The following is an 18,369-nucleotide window of genomic DNA, read 5'->3' as shown; positions in this document are numbered from 1 at the left end:
CCCTGTCTCTACTAAAAATACAAAAATTAGCTGGGTGTGGTGGTGGGCACTGTAATCCCAGCTACTCGGGAGGCTGAGTAGGAGAATCACTTGAACCCCGGAGGCAGAGGTTGCGGTGAGCCAAGGTGGTGCCATCGCATTCCAGCCTGGGCAACAGAGCAGGACTTTGTCTCAAAAAAAAGAAAAACAAAGCAAAAAAAAAAAAAAAAAAGAATTAGGATTCTCCAGCCTGAGCAGCATACTGCTATGACAGTGATGGGCCCAGCCCGTTGGCTCCTAGCACCCCAAGGTGGGATTCGGAAGAAGCTTCTGGTGTGAGTGAAAGCTCGAGCTGGGAGTCAGGTGCGCCTCCCCCTGGGTCCCCACAGGGCTGTAGGTGGGCGCAGCAGAAGGGGAGAACCATCTGGGGTTGACAGTCCTCGGGGTGTGTCAGTGGGGGAGGAAGGAAGAGAAGGGAAAAACACAGTGGGCAGGAAAGGAGGAGGGGAGGGGCGCTTCCATGAGCCGAGCTCCTACGTTGTGCCAGACACATGCCAAGTCCTTATGTACATGATCTCATTTAATCTGCTAGATTCTATGAGAAAAATATTAGGATACTCTAATGTTACGGTACAGCGACAAACAGGGGTCCAGGCTTGAAGCTGGTGCCTTCTTTTTCCCTGCCCTTGGCTACCTCCCCAAATATCAGGATGGGACCGCAGGGGATGGAGAGGCTGCTCAGTCTGGGAGGTGGGAGGCTCCCTGGAGGTGATTCTGTTGGAGCTGGGCCAGGAAGGTGGGGTGAGAGGAAGGGACATCCTAAGAGCCCCGCTAAGCGCCACCCAGTGACTTACCTGGGCTGGCTTAGTTCTAGGTGGAGGGAAGGGGTGTGAGCAAAGACGGATTATCTAGGAAAACATGATGCTTCTTTATTTTCTTTTTGCTTCTCCCCTTCTCTTTTGAAAAACGTGATGCTTTGAGGGGAAAGAGAACAGGTCTGTGGAGATGAGAAGGAGATCAGGGACTCAGGGGGAATGTAGAGACCTCAAAACCCAAGTCCAGCAGTGGACTTCATCCTGAGGACAGAGGAGGCCCGGGGTGGGTTTCAAGGGAAAGGGCAGGGCCAGAGTTGGGGTTGGAATACTCCAGGCCTGAATCCCCAAGAGAGAAGGCTGCTGAGGCCTTGGCATGGCCTGGGAGAGGAGTAGAGAGCAAGTGGGGGCTGTGGGGGGCAGGGCTGGCTGGGGAGGAGGCAGGGCAGGAGAAGGAGGCCAGTCCAGGGACGGTGGCTCTGGGCAGTGTCAGATGTAGGGAGGAGGCACTCCCGCAGGCCTAATCTCATCAGGAAGAAAGAGGCCTTGTCTTGGCTCACTCTCTGACTCAATCTGTACTTCCTGTGGGCCTGCAGGGAGGCATCTGTGCTGGACCAGAATGATGGGCAGCGCAGGGGCGGGGAAGGCGGAGACCTGAGGACAGGGCTGTTTGTGTTTGCTGGCTGCAGACCGCTTCTGCCTCCCTTGTTGATGATCAACAACCCTCACTCGTGAGGGTCCCTGGATGGCTGCACTCCTGCTTCCCTGCCTGGGCTATGCTGATGGAAAAGAAGCAAAGGGTTTCTTCCCCTGCTCCTCCACCCCATCCCAGGCCTCTCAGCACCAGGGTAGGGCGGGGCCTTCTGGCCTCCACGTGGCAGAGCCCAGCCTGGAGAAGCACAAATGCACTCTCTTGGATTCTTCTCATCCAGCAGGGATTGTCAGCGAGCCTTCTGCATGTGTGTGTCTGTTCCTCATCATCATGGTGAGCACCAGGGGTTGGAACTCTCACGAGCTACTCAGGCCCTGGCAGGCTGCTTTATGCTTTCTGGTTTGGGATTTTTATTTAGATCCCCAAAATATTGGGCCCCCAGCATATACCTGGTTGTGTGTGTTAAATCACATCTCAGTGTCCTGTATACATTAGGACCACAACAATCTTACTAGCCAACGTCTGTTGAACACTAAGTATGCACCAAGTGTGACTTCGCATGCTGTGTGTATCACCTCCTGTAAGTGTCCAGGCACCCCTGCTAGAGAGTGTGGACCTGCGACTGAACAGCCTGGCCTGGATTCCAGCCCAGCCACTAACTAGCTGTGTGATCTTAGGCAAGTTACATAACTTCTCTGTGCTCTGATTCCTCATCTTAAAAATGGGGTGATGATAGTATTTGCATGAGGGTTGAGTTCGTACGTAGAATATACTAAACACCTAATCAGCAATATAGATGTGACCTATTATTGGTACTTGTAGCGCCTGATTCTCCTGGTGAGGAAATAGACACATTAACTTGCCCAGGGTGGCAGATAGGAAATGTTAGAGCGGCGCTGTCCAGCAGAACTTTGTTCACTGATGGGTGTGCTCTATAATTATGCTGTTGCTTATATGGCTTCATCTGTGAATATTAAGCACATGTGGCTTTTGAGCTCTTGAAATGTTGCTAGTGTGACTAAGGAGCTGGATTTTACACTTTATTTGATTTTAGCTTTAATTTAGAAGTCTTGTGGGACTAGAGGTTCTGCGTTGCACAGGGCTGTTTAGGGCCAAGATTCGAACCCTGACAGTCAAGCTCCAGAGCCTGGGCCACCTCTGTGCTCTCCTGCTTCTTTCTTGCGTAAATCTTGTACAAAGGAAATTTAACGACACATACAAAATTAAAGAGAAGATTCCGGTGAATCCTCATGTACCCTGAGCCACCTTCAGTAGCCATCAGCAGCCTGTTTCATCTCTACCCCCTCATTTTCTCCTCCTCTGTTCAACAACGCCAAGGTATTTTAAAATAAATCCTGGATGTTATATCATTTCATCTGTGGATATTAGGCATATGTCTCTAAAAGATAAAGACTCTCTAATATAAGCACAATATTATTATCACACTGATGACAACAATTCTTTAATATTGTCAGGTACCCAGACTGGAGTGCGGTGGCGTAATCATAGCTTACTGCAGCCTCTAACTCCTGAGCTCCAGTGATCCTCCCACCTCAACCTCTCGAGTAGCTGGGACTGCAGGTGTGTGCCACCATGCCCAGCAAATTTTTTTTTTTTAATTTCTACTACACATGAGATCTTGCTCTGTCACCCAGGCTGGTCTTGAACTCCTGAAACCAAGCGATCTACCTCATCCTCCCAAAGTAGAATTTTCTTCCTTTTGAAGGTTGAATAATATTCCATGGTATGAATATACCACATTGCACTGATCTGTTCATCTGTGGATGGACACTTGTGGTGATTCCACATTTAAACTATTGTGAATAATGCTGCTATGAACATGAGCGTGCAAATATCCCTTCCAGACCCTGCTTTCATTTCTTTAAGCCTGCATATTCCAGAAGTGGAGTTGCTGAATCATATGATCGTTCTACTGTTAAATTTTTGATGAACTGCTGTACTATTTTTCATAGCAACTGCATCATTTTACATTCCTACCAACAGTGCACTAAATCAGATTGTTTCAAATCGAATTGTTTACTTGCTTGCTGTTGAGTTGTAGGAGTTCTTTATACATCCTCAATAGTAACACCTTATCAGATAGATTTGCAAACACTTTCTCTCATTCCATATGTTGCCTTTTCACTCTGTTGCTAGTATCCTTAAATGCACACAAGTTTTTAAGTTCCATGAGTACAATTTGTGTATTTTGTTGTTGTTGTTGCCTATTCCTGGTGTCATAACCAAGGAATCACTGCCAAGCCCAATGTTGTGAAGATTTTGCCCTTTGTTTTGTTCTGTTTTTTTTGTTTGTTTGTTTTTGTTTTTTTTTTTTTGAGATGGAGTCTCACTCTCTTTCCCAGGCTAGAGTGCAATGGCTCACTGCAACCTCTGCCTCCCAGGTTCAAGCAATTCTCCTGCATCAGCCTCCTAAGTAGCTGAGACTATAGGCACATGCCACTATGCCCAGCTAATTTTTGTATTTCTAGTAGAGATGGGATTTCACCATGTTGGTCAGACTGGTCTTGAACTCCTGACCTCGTGATCCTCCCGCCTTAGCCTCCCAAAGTGTTGGGATTACAGGCATGCGCCACCGCACCCAGCCTTCTTCTAAGGTTTTTATAGTTTTAGCTCTTAACGTTTAGGTCTTTGATGCATTTTGAGTTAATGTGAGAAACCAGATAATTTAGCATGTAGCATTTCCTGTGTTTTTTCCTGATTGCATCCAGGTAGCTGTTGAACACATTTCTCCATACCCTGTGCGCACAGTTACATCCAAAGACTCGGTGAATGTTGGGTTTCATCTCTTGTCAAGGCCACTTTATAAGTAGTGTTTCTTGTTGCTTCATATTAGCAGCACATAATGTCTGGTTATCTCTTTTAGTGATGCTGATTGGTCATTGGGTTCAGGTGTTGCCAACCCAACCAATCTATTACACCAGTGAGTCTCAAACTTGGTTATGCATCAGTCACCTGCCGGCTGGTTAAAGAAGAGTGGTGAGCCCCGCCCCCAGAACGCTTGATTCAGTAGGTCTGGGAAAAGGAGCTTGAGAATTTGTAACTCTAAAGAGTTCCCTAGTGATATGGTTAATGGGGAACTACACTTTGAGAACCACTGCATCACATCCATTAGGTGTTTCTGTTATCTTTGTTCCTAACGTGCACTGGGATAGGATGGGAAGCTTAAGCACTGCTGGTGTCTGGGTCCCCCACCCAGTAATCTGACTTAAGTGATTCTAATGTGCAAAGTTGCAAGCCACTGCCCTGCATATTAGCATTCCCTCAAGGTCACACCATCTCATCTCTTCCTGCTCTTAGCTATTTCCCTGAGAGGTGTGAACATGTGAAGAGCAGTGACTGAATTATTCATCTCTGACCCCTCTGAGCCCTGCTCCTGACTCAGCTTGGCGCAGAATAAACACCAAGCCAATACTGGTTGAAGATTGGAGATTGAATGAAATCCTCTTCACTTCTCTTTATACAGCTTCCTGGATTATTCTGCTTTGAAATTTCTATTCTCTGGTTCAGGATGTTGGGCTCTTTAAGAAAGGGATTCTAGAGCAGTGGCTCACACCTGTAATCCCAGCACTTCGAGAGGCTGAGGTGTGAGGATCGCCTGAGGCCAGGTATTCAAGACCAGCCTGGGCAACCAAACCCTGTCTTTACAAAAAACTTAGCCAAGCATGGTGGCATATGCTATTCAGAATGCTGAGGTGTGAGGATCACTGGAGCCCAAGAGGTTGAGGCTGCAGTGAGCTGTGATCACTCCTCACACTCCAGCCTCAGCAGCAAAGTGAGACCCTATCTCAAAAAAAAAAAAAATTGTTACATATAGACCTTAGTGGTGGCAGTGGGAGAGTGACCAACTTATCCCTGTTTGCCTAACCTTCCCCCAGGTTAGCACTAAAAGTCCCGCATCCCTGGAACCCCTTCACAATCCAAGGCAAACCAGGACAGTTAGTAACCCTACTTCTGTGGACAGCAGACCCTTCTTGCTTAGAAGGAGGGAGGAAAACTTCCCCTGTGGGGTGAGACCCTTAGGTCCTAGCAGCCTGGATCACTTCAGACCCTGTTGCTGGCTGGTGCAAGGCAAAACTGAAGACACCTTGTGCCAAGAAGTAGTGGGTCAAACCAGAGCCAGGCCTCAGATTCACAGAGGCTGGTTGTGAATAAAACCCTTGCAGAGGAGAAGTAGCTGAGCCTTGTGTTTTTTTCTTCCTGCCTGGTGAGAAAGGAAGGTGGTCTGGGAAATGGCTGGGTACGCAGAGGCTGAGCTTGGCAGCAGGGTGGCCTTACCCTCCATGGGCTTTGACTTCAGAGCCAGATATCCCCCCCAATGGGTGGATCAGAGACCCCATAAGGATTCTGGATGACTTAGAAAGGAGCTTTCCCAGCAAGTTTGGGGCCAAGGCCAGGATCAAGATAAGCTGTGATGGATAAGAGTGAGTCAGGGATTGGAGTCCAGGTGAGGGACCCACCCATAGCGCAGTGTGTATTGTGTTGATTCCCAGCCTGTGTAGAGACCTTCACATACAGTGTTCTTTATCCTGGTTAACAGCGGCCACTTTTCAGCTTTTGAAACAACTGGGTAACTTGTGGTTCTAATCTCCCCTAACTGTGGCTGTGACATAAGTGTGGCGGTTCAGACCCTCTCACCAGGCACTTACCGCGGGCAGCTCACCATGCCCACAAGTCAGATCTTAAGAAAGAAAAAGATAAAACTTCAAATATTGGATGTGAAACCACAAATTTACAAAGGGGCACTGGTAGCCAGCAATGCCTACCCATTCCGTTCAAAGAGCAAATCAGGTCATTTCATTCTTTCTTTAAAGCCACAAACAGTATAATTAATGAATAATCTATTATGGTGGTTTGCACCACACCCAGTTTGGGTTCAGTTTCAGCTACACTGCAGCTAACCCTTGTCCTGCAATGAGTTTAGGGCTGGGCAAGGAAGCGCGCGCGCGTGCGCGCGCGCGCACACACACACACACACACACACACACACACACATACACCCTACATGTATGCCAGAGAGGAACACATTGCATAGCAGGAAGAGGGGTCTCTGAACTAGACCTGGGACTCCTTCCCACCTGCACTGCTCATCATAACATGATTTCAGTCTAGTCACTTCCCTTGCACCTCAGTTTTCCCATCATCAAATGGGGAAAATAATGCCTATCTACCTTGCAGGAGCGTTATGAGGCACTGTCAGGCATTAAGAAATAAACTCAAGGCCGGGAGCAATGGCTCACGCCTGTCATCTAAGCACTTTGGGAGGCCAAGGTGGGCAGATCACCTGAGGTTCAGGAATTAGAGACCAGCCTGGGCAACTTAAAACCCCGTCTCTACTAAAAATAAAAAAATTAGCTGGGCGCAGTGGCACGAACCTGTAATCCCAGCTACTTAGAGGCTGAGGCAGGAGAATTGCTTGAACCCAGGAGGCGGAGGTTGCAGTGAACCGAGATATCACCACTGTACTCCAACCTGGGCAACAGAGCCAGACTCCTTCTCAAAGAAAGAAAAAAAGAAAGAAACTAGGTGCAATGCAAAGCCCAGAGATGACTAAATCCTTTTTGGGAGTGGGGAATTCCCTGGAGCCTAATCTCACGGCATCAGGCTCACCAAGTTTGCATGGGATTGCAGCAGTAGAATGGATGCCACCTCCTGCTTTGTGCCTCAGCATGTTGTCCCAGAGTGCCACACCTGAGGTGACCTGCTGCGGCTTTGATGTGGGCCCAGCCAGCTGGAATGGGGCAGGATAGGACAAGTGGACTGGGATAGACCTAGCTCGAATTGACTGTTCTGGCCCAGCCTATGGGCAAAGGGCCCGCTACAGTACTCACTTGTGGGCAAGTGTCTGCTTGTAGGGAAAATGAAACTCCTGTTCTCTGAAGTGCTGAGTCATGCACTCATGCACGTGTATATACACAGCCTCAGTTTAACATCCAGATGGATGCATACCCACAAGAGGACACAGGCACTCATGAACATCCTGATGAATGCAGTTCTTGTGCACACACAGTGTACACACAAGCCAACACCTGTGCACAAGCTTTACCCATGCATATACACATACACTTCCATACCACACACAAAGGGAGAGGTAGCTGGGCCTGCTAGCGGCTGCCCCATCCCCAACATGTACAGTTTCCCTTTGTGACAGCAGGTCTGGAAGAATCTTAGCAGTACAAATAAGAGTTAGGGTGGGGAGAGGATTGGGGGGCGGACAGAAGGGCACTGATGTTCAGCTCCTTTGCTGTTGGCTGGCTTCTTCCATGGGGAAATGGGGAGCCTGACCAGAGGGGTCTAGCTAGCTTCCTGGGCCTCATTTTCCTTCTTTGTAGTATGGGGGTGATCATGATCATGACAGTTCCTCTTAGGGGCGGAGCTGAGATCCGGGGCTGTGGTGCGTGTGAAAGATGTCATCATGGATGTACGTGAGAACCTGGAGCTGCAGGCTCAAAAGCTGCAGGCTTGAGCTGAGTTCAGCCCCCAGGCCTGCTGTTCACCAGCTGTGTGACCTGGTTACTGGCCTCAACACCTGCATCTGAACCAGGAGCAAGGTAGCACCCCCTTGCTCTATTCCTGCTGCATGGAAAGCACTTGGAATGGCACCTGGCAGCTTGTAAGCACTCAAAAACCGTGACTTCTTACTGCCCTGGAAGTGACCGTGAGCTCCAGGGGAGAGGTTGTCCAGGCCTCTTACAGCCTCCTAACTCCTCCTGGATGGGCGGTGGCTCTCAGGAGTTAGGCCAGACCCCAGGGACCCCCTATAGGTACACAGTCAGGCTGTGTAGGGAGAGAACTTGGAAGGGCCACAGGGGGCCAGGGCTGTTGTTAATGTAAGGTCGTGTGGACTTCAGTGACCACCCCCAGCCCGCCACGTGTGCTCGGGCACCATGTTTGGTTGATCCCACATCTCTGGTAACATCCTCTCCCCACCATCCCGCCCACTTCACTGCCCTACTTCAGCCCAGGTGGCCATTGCCTCTCACCTGCTCTAACCTTTCCTCTGTCAGTAGTCAGAGGAAAATCTGAAAATTAAATCTGGTCCTCTATCTTCTCCACTTTATTTATTATAATTATTATTATTAATTATTTTTGAGACAGAGTATTACTCTATCACCCAAGCTGGAGTGCAGTGGTACAATCTCAGCTCACTGCAACCTCCGCCTCCTGGATTCAAGCGATTCTCCTGCCTCAACCTCCAGAGTTGCTGGGACTACAGGCATGTGCCAGCACCTCTGGCTAATTTTTGTATTTTTAGTAGAGACGGGGCTTCACCATGTTGGCCAGGCTGGTCTCAAACTCCTGGCCTCAAGTGATCCACCTGCCTCAGCCTCCCAAAGTGCTGGGATTGCAAGCATGAGCCACAACACCGTCCTCTCTCCTGCTTTAATTTCTCCAGTAGCTCCCCACTGCCCTCAGAGTCCAGGTTCCTGAGAAGATCTGGGTCCTGCTTCCTACTCTGTGGCCACACCAAGCATAGGCAGCCACCCACCATCTCCATGGGCTGGACTTGCTTAGGCTTTATGAGTCAGGACAGGTCGCTGTGCTCCGTGACAAATAACCCCTTATCTCACGGTTCACTCGACAAGTGTATTTCTCTGTTGCACTGTATGTCCGTAGAGGAAAATGCTCTGCTCCACGTGGTTCCTGAGGGACCCACCACCTTGCAGCTGCACCATCTGAAACATGCACACTTCTCATCCCTTCAGCCAAGGACGAGAGTCCTAGAGGGTCACAGGCAGGTCTCATGTGCTTTGGCCTGGAAGGGACACACATCACTGCCTCCCACTATCCACCAGCCAGTGGGTCGTGAGAGGCAGTGATGGGTACTATGGCTGCCTGACTGCAAGGAACCTGGACATGAGGGGAGCAATGGGATGTCTGGTGAGCATCACCAGCTGCCACAGATAGGTGCACTCCTGCCACCGCCAGCAGCTGCTCAAGGTGAGGCAGGGCTGGGGGGCCTGGAGCAGAGCTTGCTGATTTGCTCCCTACTTTCCCACCCCCAGCCCAGGCCCAAGATGGCCCCTCCACTGCCACCTAGTTGCCAATACCCTAGGGAGGTCATCTGTCCTTGTTGTTCCTTTCCAAGGGGTCCCCCAGTACCCATTTCTCTCAAAACTCACTATAGAGAAAAGAAGTGCTACTCCTTAGCAACGGGTGGCTTTTATCTTATGGACACCAAATAAATCCTTTTCTGATTCTGTTTTCCTTGTTGAACTGGTCACTAGGAAGCTCAGACCCAAACCTGGGCAACATGGCAAGACTCTGTCCTTAAGAAAAAAAATTTTTTTAATTAGCCAGGCATGTTGGCATACACCTGTAGTTCTAGCTACTTGGGAGGCTGAGGCAGGAGGATTCTTGAGGTCAGGAGTTTGAGGCTGCAGCAAGCTGCAATCACGCCACTGCACTCTAGCCTGGGTGACAGAGCAAGATCCTTCCTCAAAAATAATAATAAATAAATGGTGACATGAGGTAGGGGTGGGGTGGTGAGGGCTTGGTATTCAGAAGAGTCCCTCTGGCCAAGAGGAGGCCCCATAGTATTATGGGCATGGGTTTGGGCACGAAAGAGGCTAGACCCTCTCACAGGCCACTCGTGATGTAGCTTTCCTCGCCCCTCTGGCTTGTATTCTCTTCACTCACATAACCCAATTTACGTGTGTGTGTGTGTGTGTGTGTGTGTGTGTGTGTGTGTGTGTGTGTGAGAGAGAGAGAGAGTTTTTTTTTTCTTTTTAATTTTTCCTTGATAATCTTACTAAACCACATACGGTTCCCCCAAACTGTTCCATCTGCCTAAGACACCTTCCCCCTGCTCTCCCTCATCCTGACTACATGACCAACTCCTACTCATCCTCTAAGTCACAACTTAGTTGTCACTTCCTCTGAGAAGCCCTCCCTGACTGTCATGTGCAAATCTCTGTTATTATCCATAGAAGAGTGGGTCCCAGTGGCCCAGACTCTCCTAGTAGCCTCACCCAGAGGCCTCTTCACCCCTGTAAAGGCTGGGCTCAGGCCTACTGTTCCCAAACTCCCTGGTACCTGGCACAGGGCCTAGACACACAGTGATGCTCAGTAAATACTGAGTGAACAAATAGAAGTCTGGACAAGGAGGAAAACAAGCTGAAGAATCCCGGATGATACTAGTGGTTATGACTGCCACTGTTGATTAAGTATCTGCCACATGCCAGGGGTCTAAATACATCACCTAACTTAATCCTTATGACAAGGCTATGAGGCAGATACTTTTTCTAATCTTTGTTTCTTTTTCTTTTTCTTTTTTTTTGAGACAGGGTCTCGCTATGTTGCCCAGGCTAGTTTCGTACGCCTGGGCTCAAACAATCCTCCTGCCTCGGCCTCCCAAAGTGCTGGGATTACTGGCATGAGCCACCATGCCCAGATGAGGCAGATACTTTTGTTACCTCATTTTACAGATGGAGAAACTGAGACTCCAAAGGCTAAGTCACTTGTCATCAGTTGATAAGAGACAGAGCTGAGATTGACGCCCAGGCAGGCTGGCTCCAGAGAGCACATTGGTACCTACTTATTTGGGCTGAGGGTGCTGGGCTGTCTGGTGAGACAGCAAATAGGGGTCAATGTGGTGGATTCTCTCTATGGTTTTTCTGCCTTTTGTATTCACAGTCAAAGGGATGAAAAGCCTTAAAACGTCGGCAAGCAGGTCAGTGGTAGTTCTACGTCATCCCATCTTACCTCACCAGGTCTATCGAATTAACTATAATTAGAGTCTTTGTGCTTGGTTGCCCTTCATAGTGGGTCGCCATCCACATCGAACGGACTGTTGTCCTGCTCGTACCCTGTTATGTACTCTGAAGATGAAAGCTCCGTGTGTCCCATGATCAGGGCAGTGAGCCTCATGCCCTTTGTCCCGTTTGTCTCCTGCAGATGTCATGGCACCCCCAGTACCGGAGCTCCAAATTCCGCCATGTCTTTGGCAAACCAGCCAGCAAGGAGAACTGCTACGACTCCGTGCCTATCACCCGCAGCGTTCACGACAACCACTTCTGTGCTGTGAACCCCCACTTCATTGCAGTTGTGACTGAGTGTGCTGGTGGAGGGGCCTTTCTTGTCATCCCCCTGCACCAGGTAAGGACACCCCCAGGCCCAAACAGCTCTCTGGAGGCAGGGCAGGATGGAGGGAAAGTAGATAGAGCCTGAGTTTCTGGAAGTTCTACCTCTGCCCATTACTAGCTCTGTGACCTTGGGTAAGTCATTTCATCTCTTTGAGCCTTGGTTTCCTCACTGGGAAAAATACACCTGTCTTGAATTTTAGCCTCTAGCAGTTGGCCTAGCTATTCCTAGACCTCTCCTCTTCTCTATAAAATAATTCTGCAAATTAATTTTTTCCTGAACAAAATATAATTTGTTAATGCTTTAGTGGGATTATAGGAAATTGGGAAAGTCTCCAAAGCCACCGTCCCCACCAAAAAAAGGGAAACAAACATTGAGTCAAAACTACCAAGGAGAGGTAAACAGTAAGCAAGCAGGAAGAACAGGCTTGCCCTGAGGTCAGGTGTTGCTGGTATAGGTTGAACCATATACAACTGTGGATATTCAACTGGTTTTGACCCCCAAAAAGCAAGAGTTTCACATAGATCAACCTAATAGCAGGTGTCTTCAGGATGCCAACCCTGAGTGTCTACCTTAAGGCAGAACACCTGAAGGGGCCAGAGGTATCCCAAGTGAGTAGTGCCACTGATTCACAGCAGAAGCCGACATGAAACCTCTCCAGATGAAAGCATCCACAATGTGGACAGGATCCCCACAGATTAAACTTAGGGAAATATGAATTCACAAAGATCACAAAGCATGTACACCACCATGAGTGAGAGTCAGTCGAAGCCACAAATAGCAAGCTTAGACCCCCAGAGGACTTGGATCATACAGATTAGAATCTCACAGACCAGGTTTTCTGAACACAATGCATTTGAGTTAGAAATCAATAACAAAAGATAAATCTTAAATTCCCATTCACTTGGAAACTTAAAAACGTATTTCTAAATAATTTATAGGCCAAAAACAAAATCATGGAAATTTAAAAATACTTATAACTGATGTAATGAAATATGTCATGTAACTTATGGGATGTAGGGAAAGTGGTGCTTCAGGGGAAATCTGTAGCACTAATGCTTATGTTAGAAAACAAGAAAGGCAGGTCAGGTGCGGTGGCTCATGCCTGTAATCCTAGCACTTTGGGAGGCCAAGGTGGTGGATCACCTGAGGTCAGGAGTTCAAGACCAGCCTGGCCATCATGGTGAAACCCCATCTTTAAAAAAAAAAAAAAAGAAGAAGAAAGCCTAAAAATTAATGACAAAATATTCCATCTAAGAAATTAGAGCCTCTGTCCCCAGGGGCTGGTCTCCAACACTCTTGCCATTGCCCAGGGAGGGAAGGGTCTGAGCAATAAAGTTTCTTAGATAAATCAATAAAAAAAAAAAGAAAAAGAAGTTAGAGCCAAGTACTGTGGCTCACACCTGTAATCCCAGCACTTTGGGAGGCAAAGGCTGGAAACTTACTTAAGCCCAAGAGTTTGAGACCAGCCTGGGCAACATGGTGAAACCCCATCTGTACAAAAAATACAAAAATTAGCTGGGCATGGGGGCATTTGCCTGTGGTCGCAGCTACTCGGGAGACTGAGGTGAGAGGATCACCTGAGCCCAGGGCGATTGTGAGCCATGATTACAACACTGTACTCCAAACTGGGCAACAGAGTGAGGCCCTCTCTCAAAAAAAAAAAAAAGCTAAACAAAGAGCAGCAGAACGAACCCAAAGAAAGTTTGAGGAAGGTGATAACAAAAAGCAGAAATCAATGAAAGAGAATATAAGGATACATTAGAGAAGATCAAAAGGGCCAAAGGTTTGTAATTAGAAAAGAGTGATAGACAAACCCTGCAGTGACTGGTCAACAATAAAACAGAAAGAGTACAAAAGCCATCAGGAATGAGAAAGACAGTATCACAGGAGAGCTTTGAAATCTAACAAGACACTAATACAAGCAACTGTATGTCAATAAATGTGAGAACATTGACAATATGGGCAAACTCCTTAAAAAATATAACTTGTCAATACTGATTCATGTAGAAATAGAAAACCTGAATAGTCCTTTAAACTACTTTAAAGGAATAGTCCTTTAAGTACTTTAAAAATTGAGCAGTAGGCCAGGTGTGTTGGCTCATGCCTATAATCCCAGCATTTTGGGAGGCTAAGGCAGGTGGATCACCTGAAGTCAGGAGTTTGAGACCAGCCTGGACAACATGGAGAAACCCCTCTCTGCTAAAAATACAAAAATTAGCCAGGCGTAGTGGTGGGCGCCTGTAATCCCAGCTACTCTGGAGGCTGAGGCAGGAGAATCACTTGAAACCAGGAAACAGAGGTTGCAATGAGCTGAGATCATGCTACTGCACTCCAGCCTAGGCAACAGAGCCAGACTCTATAAAAAAAAAAAAAAAAAGCAATAAAAATTTCCCTTAAAGAAAATAGCAAAAGGAAAGGCAAGCTATAGGTGGAAACGGATATAATAAACATGATAGTTCCAGCTCCGTGAGAGGCTGAAGCAGGAGAATTGCTTGAGCCCAGGAATTTGAGGTTGCAGTAGCTATGGAAACACCACTGCACTCCAGCCTTGGTAACAGGGTAAGACATCTCTTAGAAAAAAAAGGTTATCAGCTGGGTGCAGTGGCTCACGCCTGTAATCCCAGCACTTTTGGAGGCTGCTGAGATGGGCATATCACTTGAAGTCAGGAGTTCAACACTGGCCTGGCCAACATGGTGAAGCCCCATCTCTACTAAAAATACAAAAAAATAGCCAGGTGCAGTAGTGGGTGACTGTAATCCCAGCTATTCAGGAGACTGAGGCAGGAGAATTACTTGAACCAGGAAGGCGGAGGTTGTAGTGAGCCGAGATTGCACCACTGTACTCCAGCCTCAGTGACAGAGTGAAACTCCATCTCAAAAAAACAAAAAAAGAGAAAAAGTTATAGAGATGACACTTTACCCCCAAATACTGTACTTCGGTCTGCATCTTCTCAGAACAAGAACATCTCTTATATAACCACATTCTAGAAATTTAACATTGATACAATGCTAATTATAACATACAATCCAAATTCAAATTATATCAGTTGTCCCAGTAATGACCTTTATAATAGCTTTTTTTTTTTTTTTCTGATCTAGAATCCAACCCAGGACCACACATTAGTTGTCATCTCTTAGTCTTCCTTATTTCATGATATTAACATTTTTCAGGAGTAAAGTTCAGTTGTTCAGTAGAATGTTTCTAAATTTGGACCTGCCAAATTGTTTCCTCATGATTAGAATCATTTATGTATTTTTGGCAAGAATATTGCATGAGTGGTGGTATATCATTTTTAGGTCATTACATCATGGGACACATGATGTCAGTTTGTCACATTATTCATGCTATTAACTTGACTTCTTTGTTAAATAGTGCAAATATCATTCATAAAGGAGAAATGTTAGAAGCATCTACAGACTGGACAGGGTGGCTCACACCTATGCGCCCAGCACTTTGAGAGGCCAAGGTGGGCAAATCTCTTGAGTCCAGGAGTTCAAGACCAGCAATGTAGTGAAATCCCATCTCTACAAAAAATAGAAAAATTAACCAGGCATAGTGGTACATGCCTGTAGTCCCAGCTACTCAGGAAGCTGAGACAGGAGGATCCCTTGAGCCCAGGAGTTCGAGGCTGCAATGAGCCATGAACGTGCCACTGCACTCCAGCCTAGATGACAGAGTGAGACCCTGTCTCAAAATAAATAAATAAATAAAATAAAATCAGGAATAAGTTAAAAGATCATGGCCCATACAGTAAGGCTAGAAAAATATAACTTGTCAATACTGATTCAAGTAGAAACAGAAAGCCTGGATAGTCCCCTAACTACTAAACATTGAGCCATAAACATTTCCCTTAAAGAAAAGACGAAAGAAAAATAGCAAAAGAGGCTGGGTGCAGTGGTTCATGCCCGTAATCCCAGCACTTTTAGAGGCCGAGGCAGGTGGATCACCTGAGGTCCAGAGTTTGAGACCAGCCTGGCCAACATGGCAAATACCTTTTACAAATAAATTTTGTAAAAATACAAAAATTAGCCAGGTGTGGTGGTGCATGCCTGTAATCCCAGCTACTCAGGAGGCTGAGGCAGGAGAATCGCTTGAACCCAGGAGGTGGAGGTTGCCATGAGCTGAGATTGTGCCATTGCACTCCAGTCTGGGTGACAGAACGAGACTATCTCAAAAAAAAAGGAAAAAGTAAAATAGCAAAAGAAAAACAACTTAAAAGTGTTAAGATGGAAAAGGAAGAAATAAAACTGCTATTATTTACATATATGATTGTCTACATAGAAACCCAAAAGAACATGTAGTCAAATTATTAGAAAACTAAGAGTGTTTAGAAGGTAGTGGATACAAGAATCAGAACACAAAAATGAATTACATTTGCACATACTGGGAATATTTAGATGATATAATTAAACATTTGCAATAGGATGAAAGAAGATCAGATACCTAGAAATAAACAAGCACACTTAGAAGGAAAATGATAGAACATTGTTAAAAAACTAAATTAAAGATGACCTAAATAAATGGAAATATTTACTATATTCATAGATAGACACTTTTAGTAACCTCCCTCAAATTCCCACAGCATTCTCCTTTTTTAGGACATATTCTAAGCCTGTTTTTTCCTTAGAACCATGCGCTATTTTGAATTAGAGTCATTTGTGTTTTTCTGCTAGTACCTCCTCATGTAGTTGGGTGCCTAATTGTTGCTCATAACTTTTTATTGACTCCACAAATTATCTAATGGTTGTTCATCCAAATAAATAGGGAGGGCATAAATGGCAAAGGGAATGGCACAGGCAAAGGCATATACGATTGTATATGGAATGTTCAGGAAGCAATGCAGAGAGCAGCTGTCTGGCCAGAACAAATAAACAATCTGTGAAGAAGGAGAAGGGGAGTACCCTGAGGGAGTGGACTGGGGCCAGAGGACCAGAGCCTTGAATGATGGGGTGAGGTGTGTGACCTGTATTCTAAAGAGAGAGAGGACGTTTCAAGCTGGGGAGGGTCAAGTGCAAAATGAAATTTGTAGAAAACTTGAAAAGGTCAGAATGGGAAGAACCCCTGTAGGTGGCCCATTTTGCTACTTGTTTCTTCCAAGCTCTGCATGCTTGTAAAAGATTGTGTCCGCCAAACAAACTGCATCCTTAATTAATTCAATAATTAGTTGGTTTTCCCAATTTTTATTACTCAAACTCTCAGAACTGTCGCTGTTTCTAGCTTGCATGAACTGCTCAGTGTAAATGGGTACTAACAACTGATATAAAGAAAATAAATGGGTGTAACGTGATAGAGTGTGACGTAGTGGGGAGAGGAGACCTAGTTTAGACAGGACAGTCTGTGAGGGCATTCCTAGGAAAGTGACCTCTGAGCAGAGAGCCACATGAGGCTCTAGAGGGAGAGCACACTGGCAGTACAAAGAGAACATGCAAAGGCCCTGGGTGGGAATGGGTTTGATGTGCCTGTGCATTGTCAGCACGAGGGCAAGAGTGGTAGGAGGAGGTGAGGTCAGACTGGGAGGTAGGGCCTGGACTGTGAAGGTGTCGTAAGCCTAAGCAAGAGTCTGGACTCTATCCTGAGGCCAGTGGGAAGCCACTGGAGGGTTGAAACTCACTTGTCGGCCAGGTGCTATGGCTCATACCTGTAATCCCAGCACTTTGGATCCCAGGCAGGTGGATCACAAGGTCAGGAGTTTGAGACCAGCCTGGCCAACATGGTGAAACCCTGTCTGTAATAAAAATGCAAAAAATTAGTTGGTATGGTGGTGGGCACCTGTAATCTCAGCTATAGGAGGCTGAGGCTGAGGCAGGGGAATCACTTGAACCCGGGAGGCGGAGATTGCAGTGAGCAGAGATCATGCCACTGCACTCCAGCCCGAGCAACAGTGACTCTGTCTCAAAAAAAAAAAAAAAGAGAAATTCATTTGTCCTGCACAGCCTGATCCTAGGTAAAATGTGTGATTCCCTGTGGGCTTTTTGAAATCTCATAAATAGCTCAAAGATACGTGTTAATTGCTATCATCACAGACTCCTAGGAACCCAGGCCCAACAGGAGCTGTGCTACAGTTTGAAGGTTTGTCCCCTCCAAATCTCATGTTGAAATGTGATCCCCAGTGCTGGAGGTGGGGCCTGATGGGAGGTGTTTGGGTCCTGCGGGCAGCTCCCTCATGAATGGCTTGATAACCAGTCACCTGAGATCTGATTGTTAAAGAATCTGGAATACCTCCCCGCTACCTGCCTCCTTCCTCTCTTGCCATGCGGCACACCTGCTCCCCACTTCACCTTCCACATGATTGGAAGCTCCCTGCAGTCCTCACCAGAAGCAGATCCTGGTGCCAGGCTTCTTGTGCCACCTGCAGAATTGTGAGCCAAACAAACTTATTTTCTTTATAAATACCCAGTCTCAGATATTCCTATACAGCAATGCAAAAGGGGCTAACATACCTGGGAGCCACTAACCAGAGCTTCTCACACTTTAGTGTTACTACGCAGATTCTGACGCAGCAGATCTGAAGTCGGGCCTGGGAATCTGCATCTCCAATAATCTCCCAGAGATGCCCGATAAAATACAGGATGCCCAAGTTAATTTGACTTTCAGATAAACGACAAATCATTTTTTTTGCTTTTTCCTTTTTAATTAAAAGTTTTATTTTGACATCATAGGAGATCCAGTTATAAGGAATAATACAGGCCGGGCGCGGTGGCTCAAGCCTGTAATCCCAGCACTTTGGGAGGCCAAGGCGGGTGGATCACGAGGTCAAGAGATCGAGACCATCCCGGTCAACATGGTGAAACCCTGTCTCTACTAAAAATACAAAAAATTAG

The 18,369-nt window shown here is 46.7% G+C and overlaps 1 protein-coding gene across 2 annotated transcripts in view; it reads left to right on the top strand.

Moving 5' to 3' along the window:
- CORO2A (coronin 2A) overlaps positions 1-18,369 on the top strand; it is a 65,719-nt gene that overhangs the window by 21,558 nt on the left and 25,792 nt on the right. For both annotated transcript variants that reach the window (XM_032240153.1, XM_032240154.1), the window contains exon 2: positions 11,359-11,559. In XM_032240153.1, the coding sequence (XP_032096044.1) occupies positions 11,359-11,559 (201 nt within the window). The remainder of the gene's footprint in view (positions 1-11,358; positions 11,560-18,369) is intronic.

Source organism: Sapajus apella, unplaced genomic scaffold (genome assembly GCF_009761245.1).
Source record: "Sapajus apella isolate SASKATOON/1434 unplaced genomic scaffold, GSC_monkey_1.0 scaffold46, whole genome shotgun sequence".
Lineage (NCBI taxonomy): Eukaryota > Metazoa > Chordata > Mammalia > Primates > Cebidae > Sapajus > Sapajus apella.
This window is presented reverse-complemented; position numbering and strand designations above follow the sequence as displayed.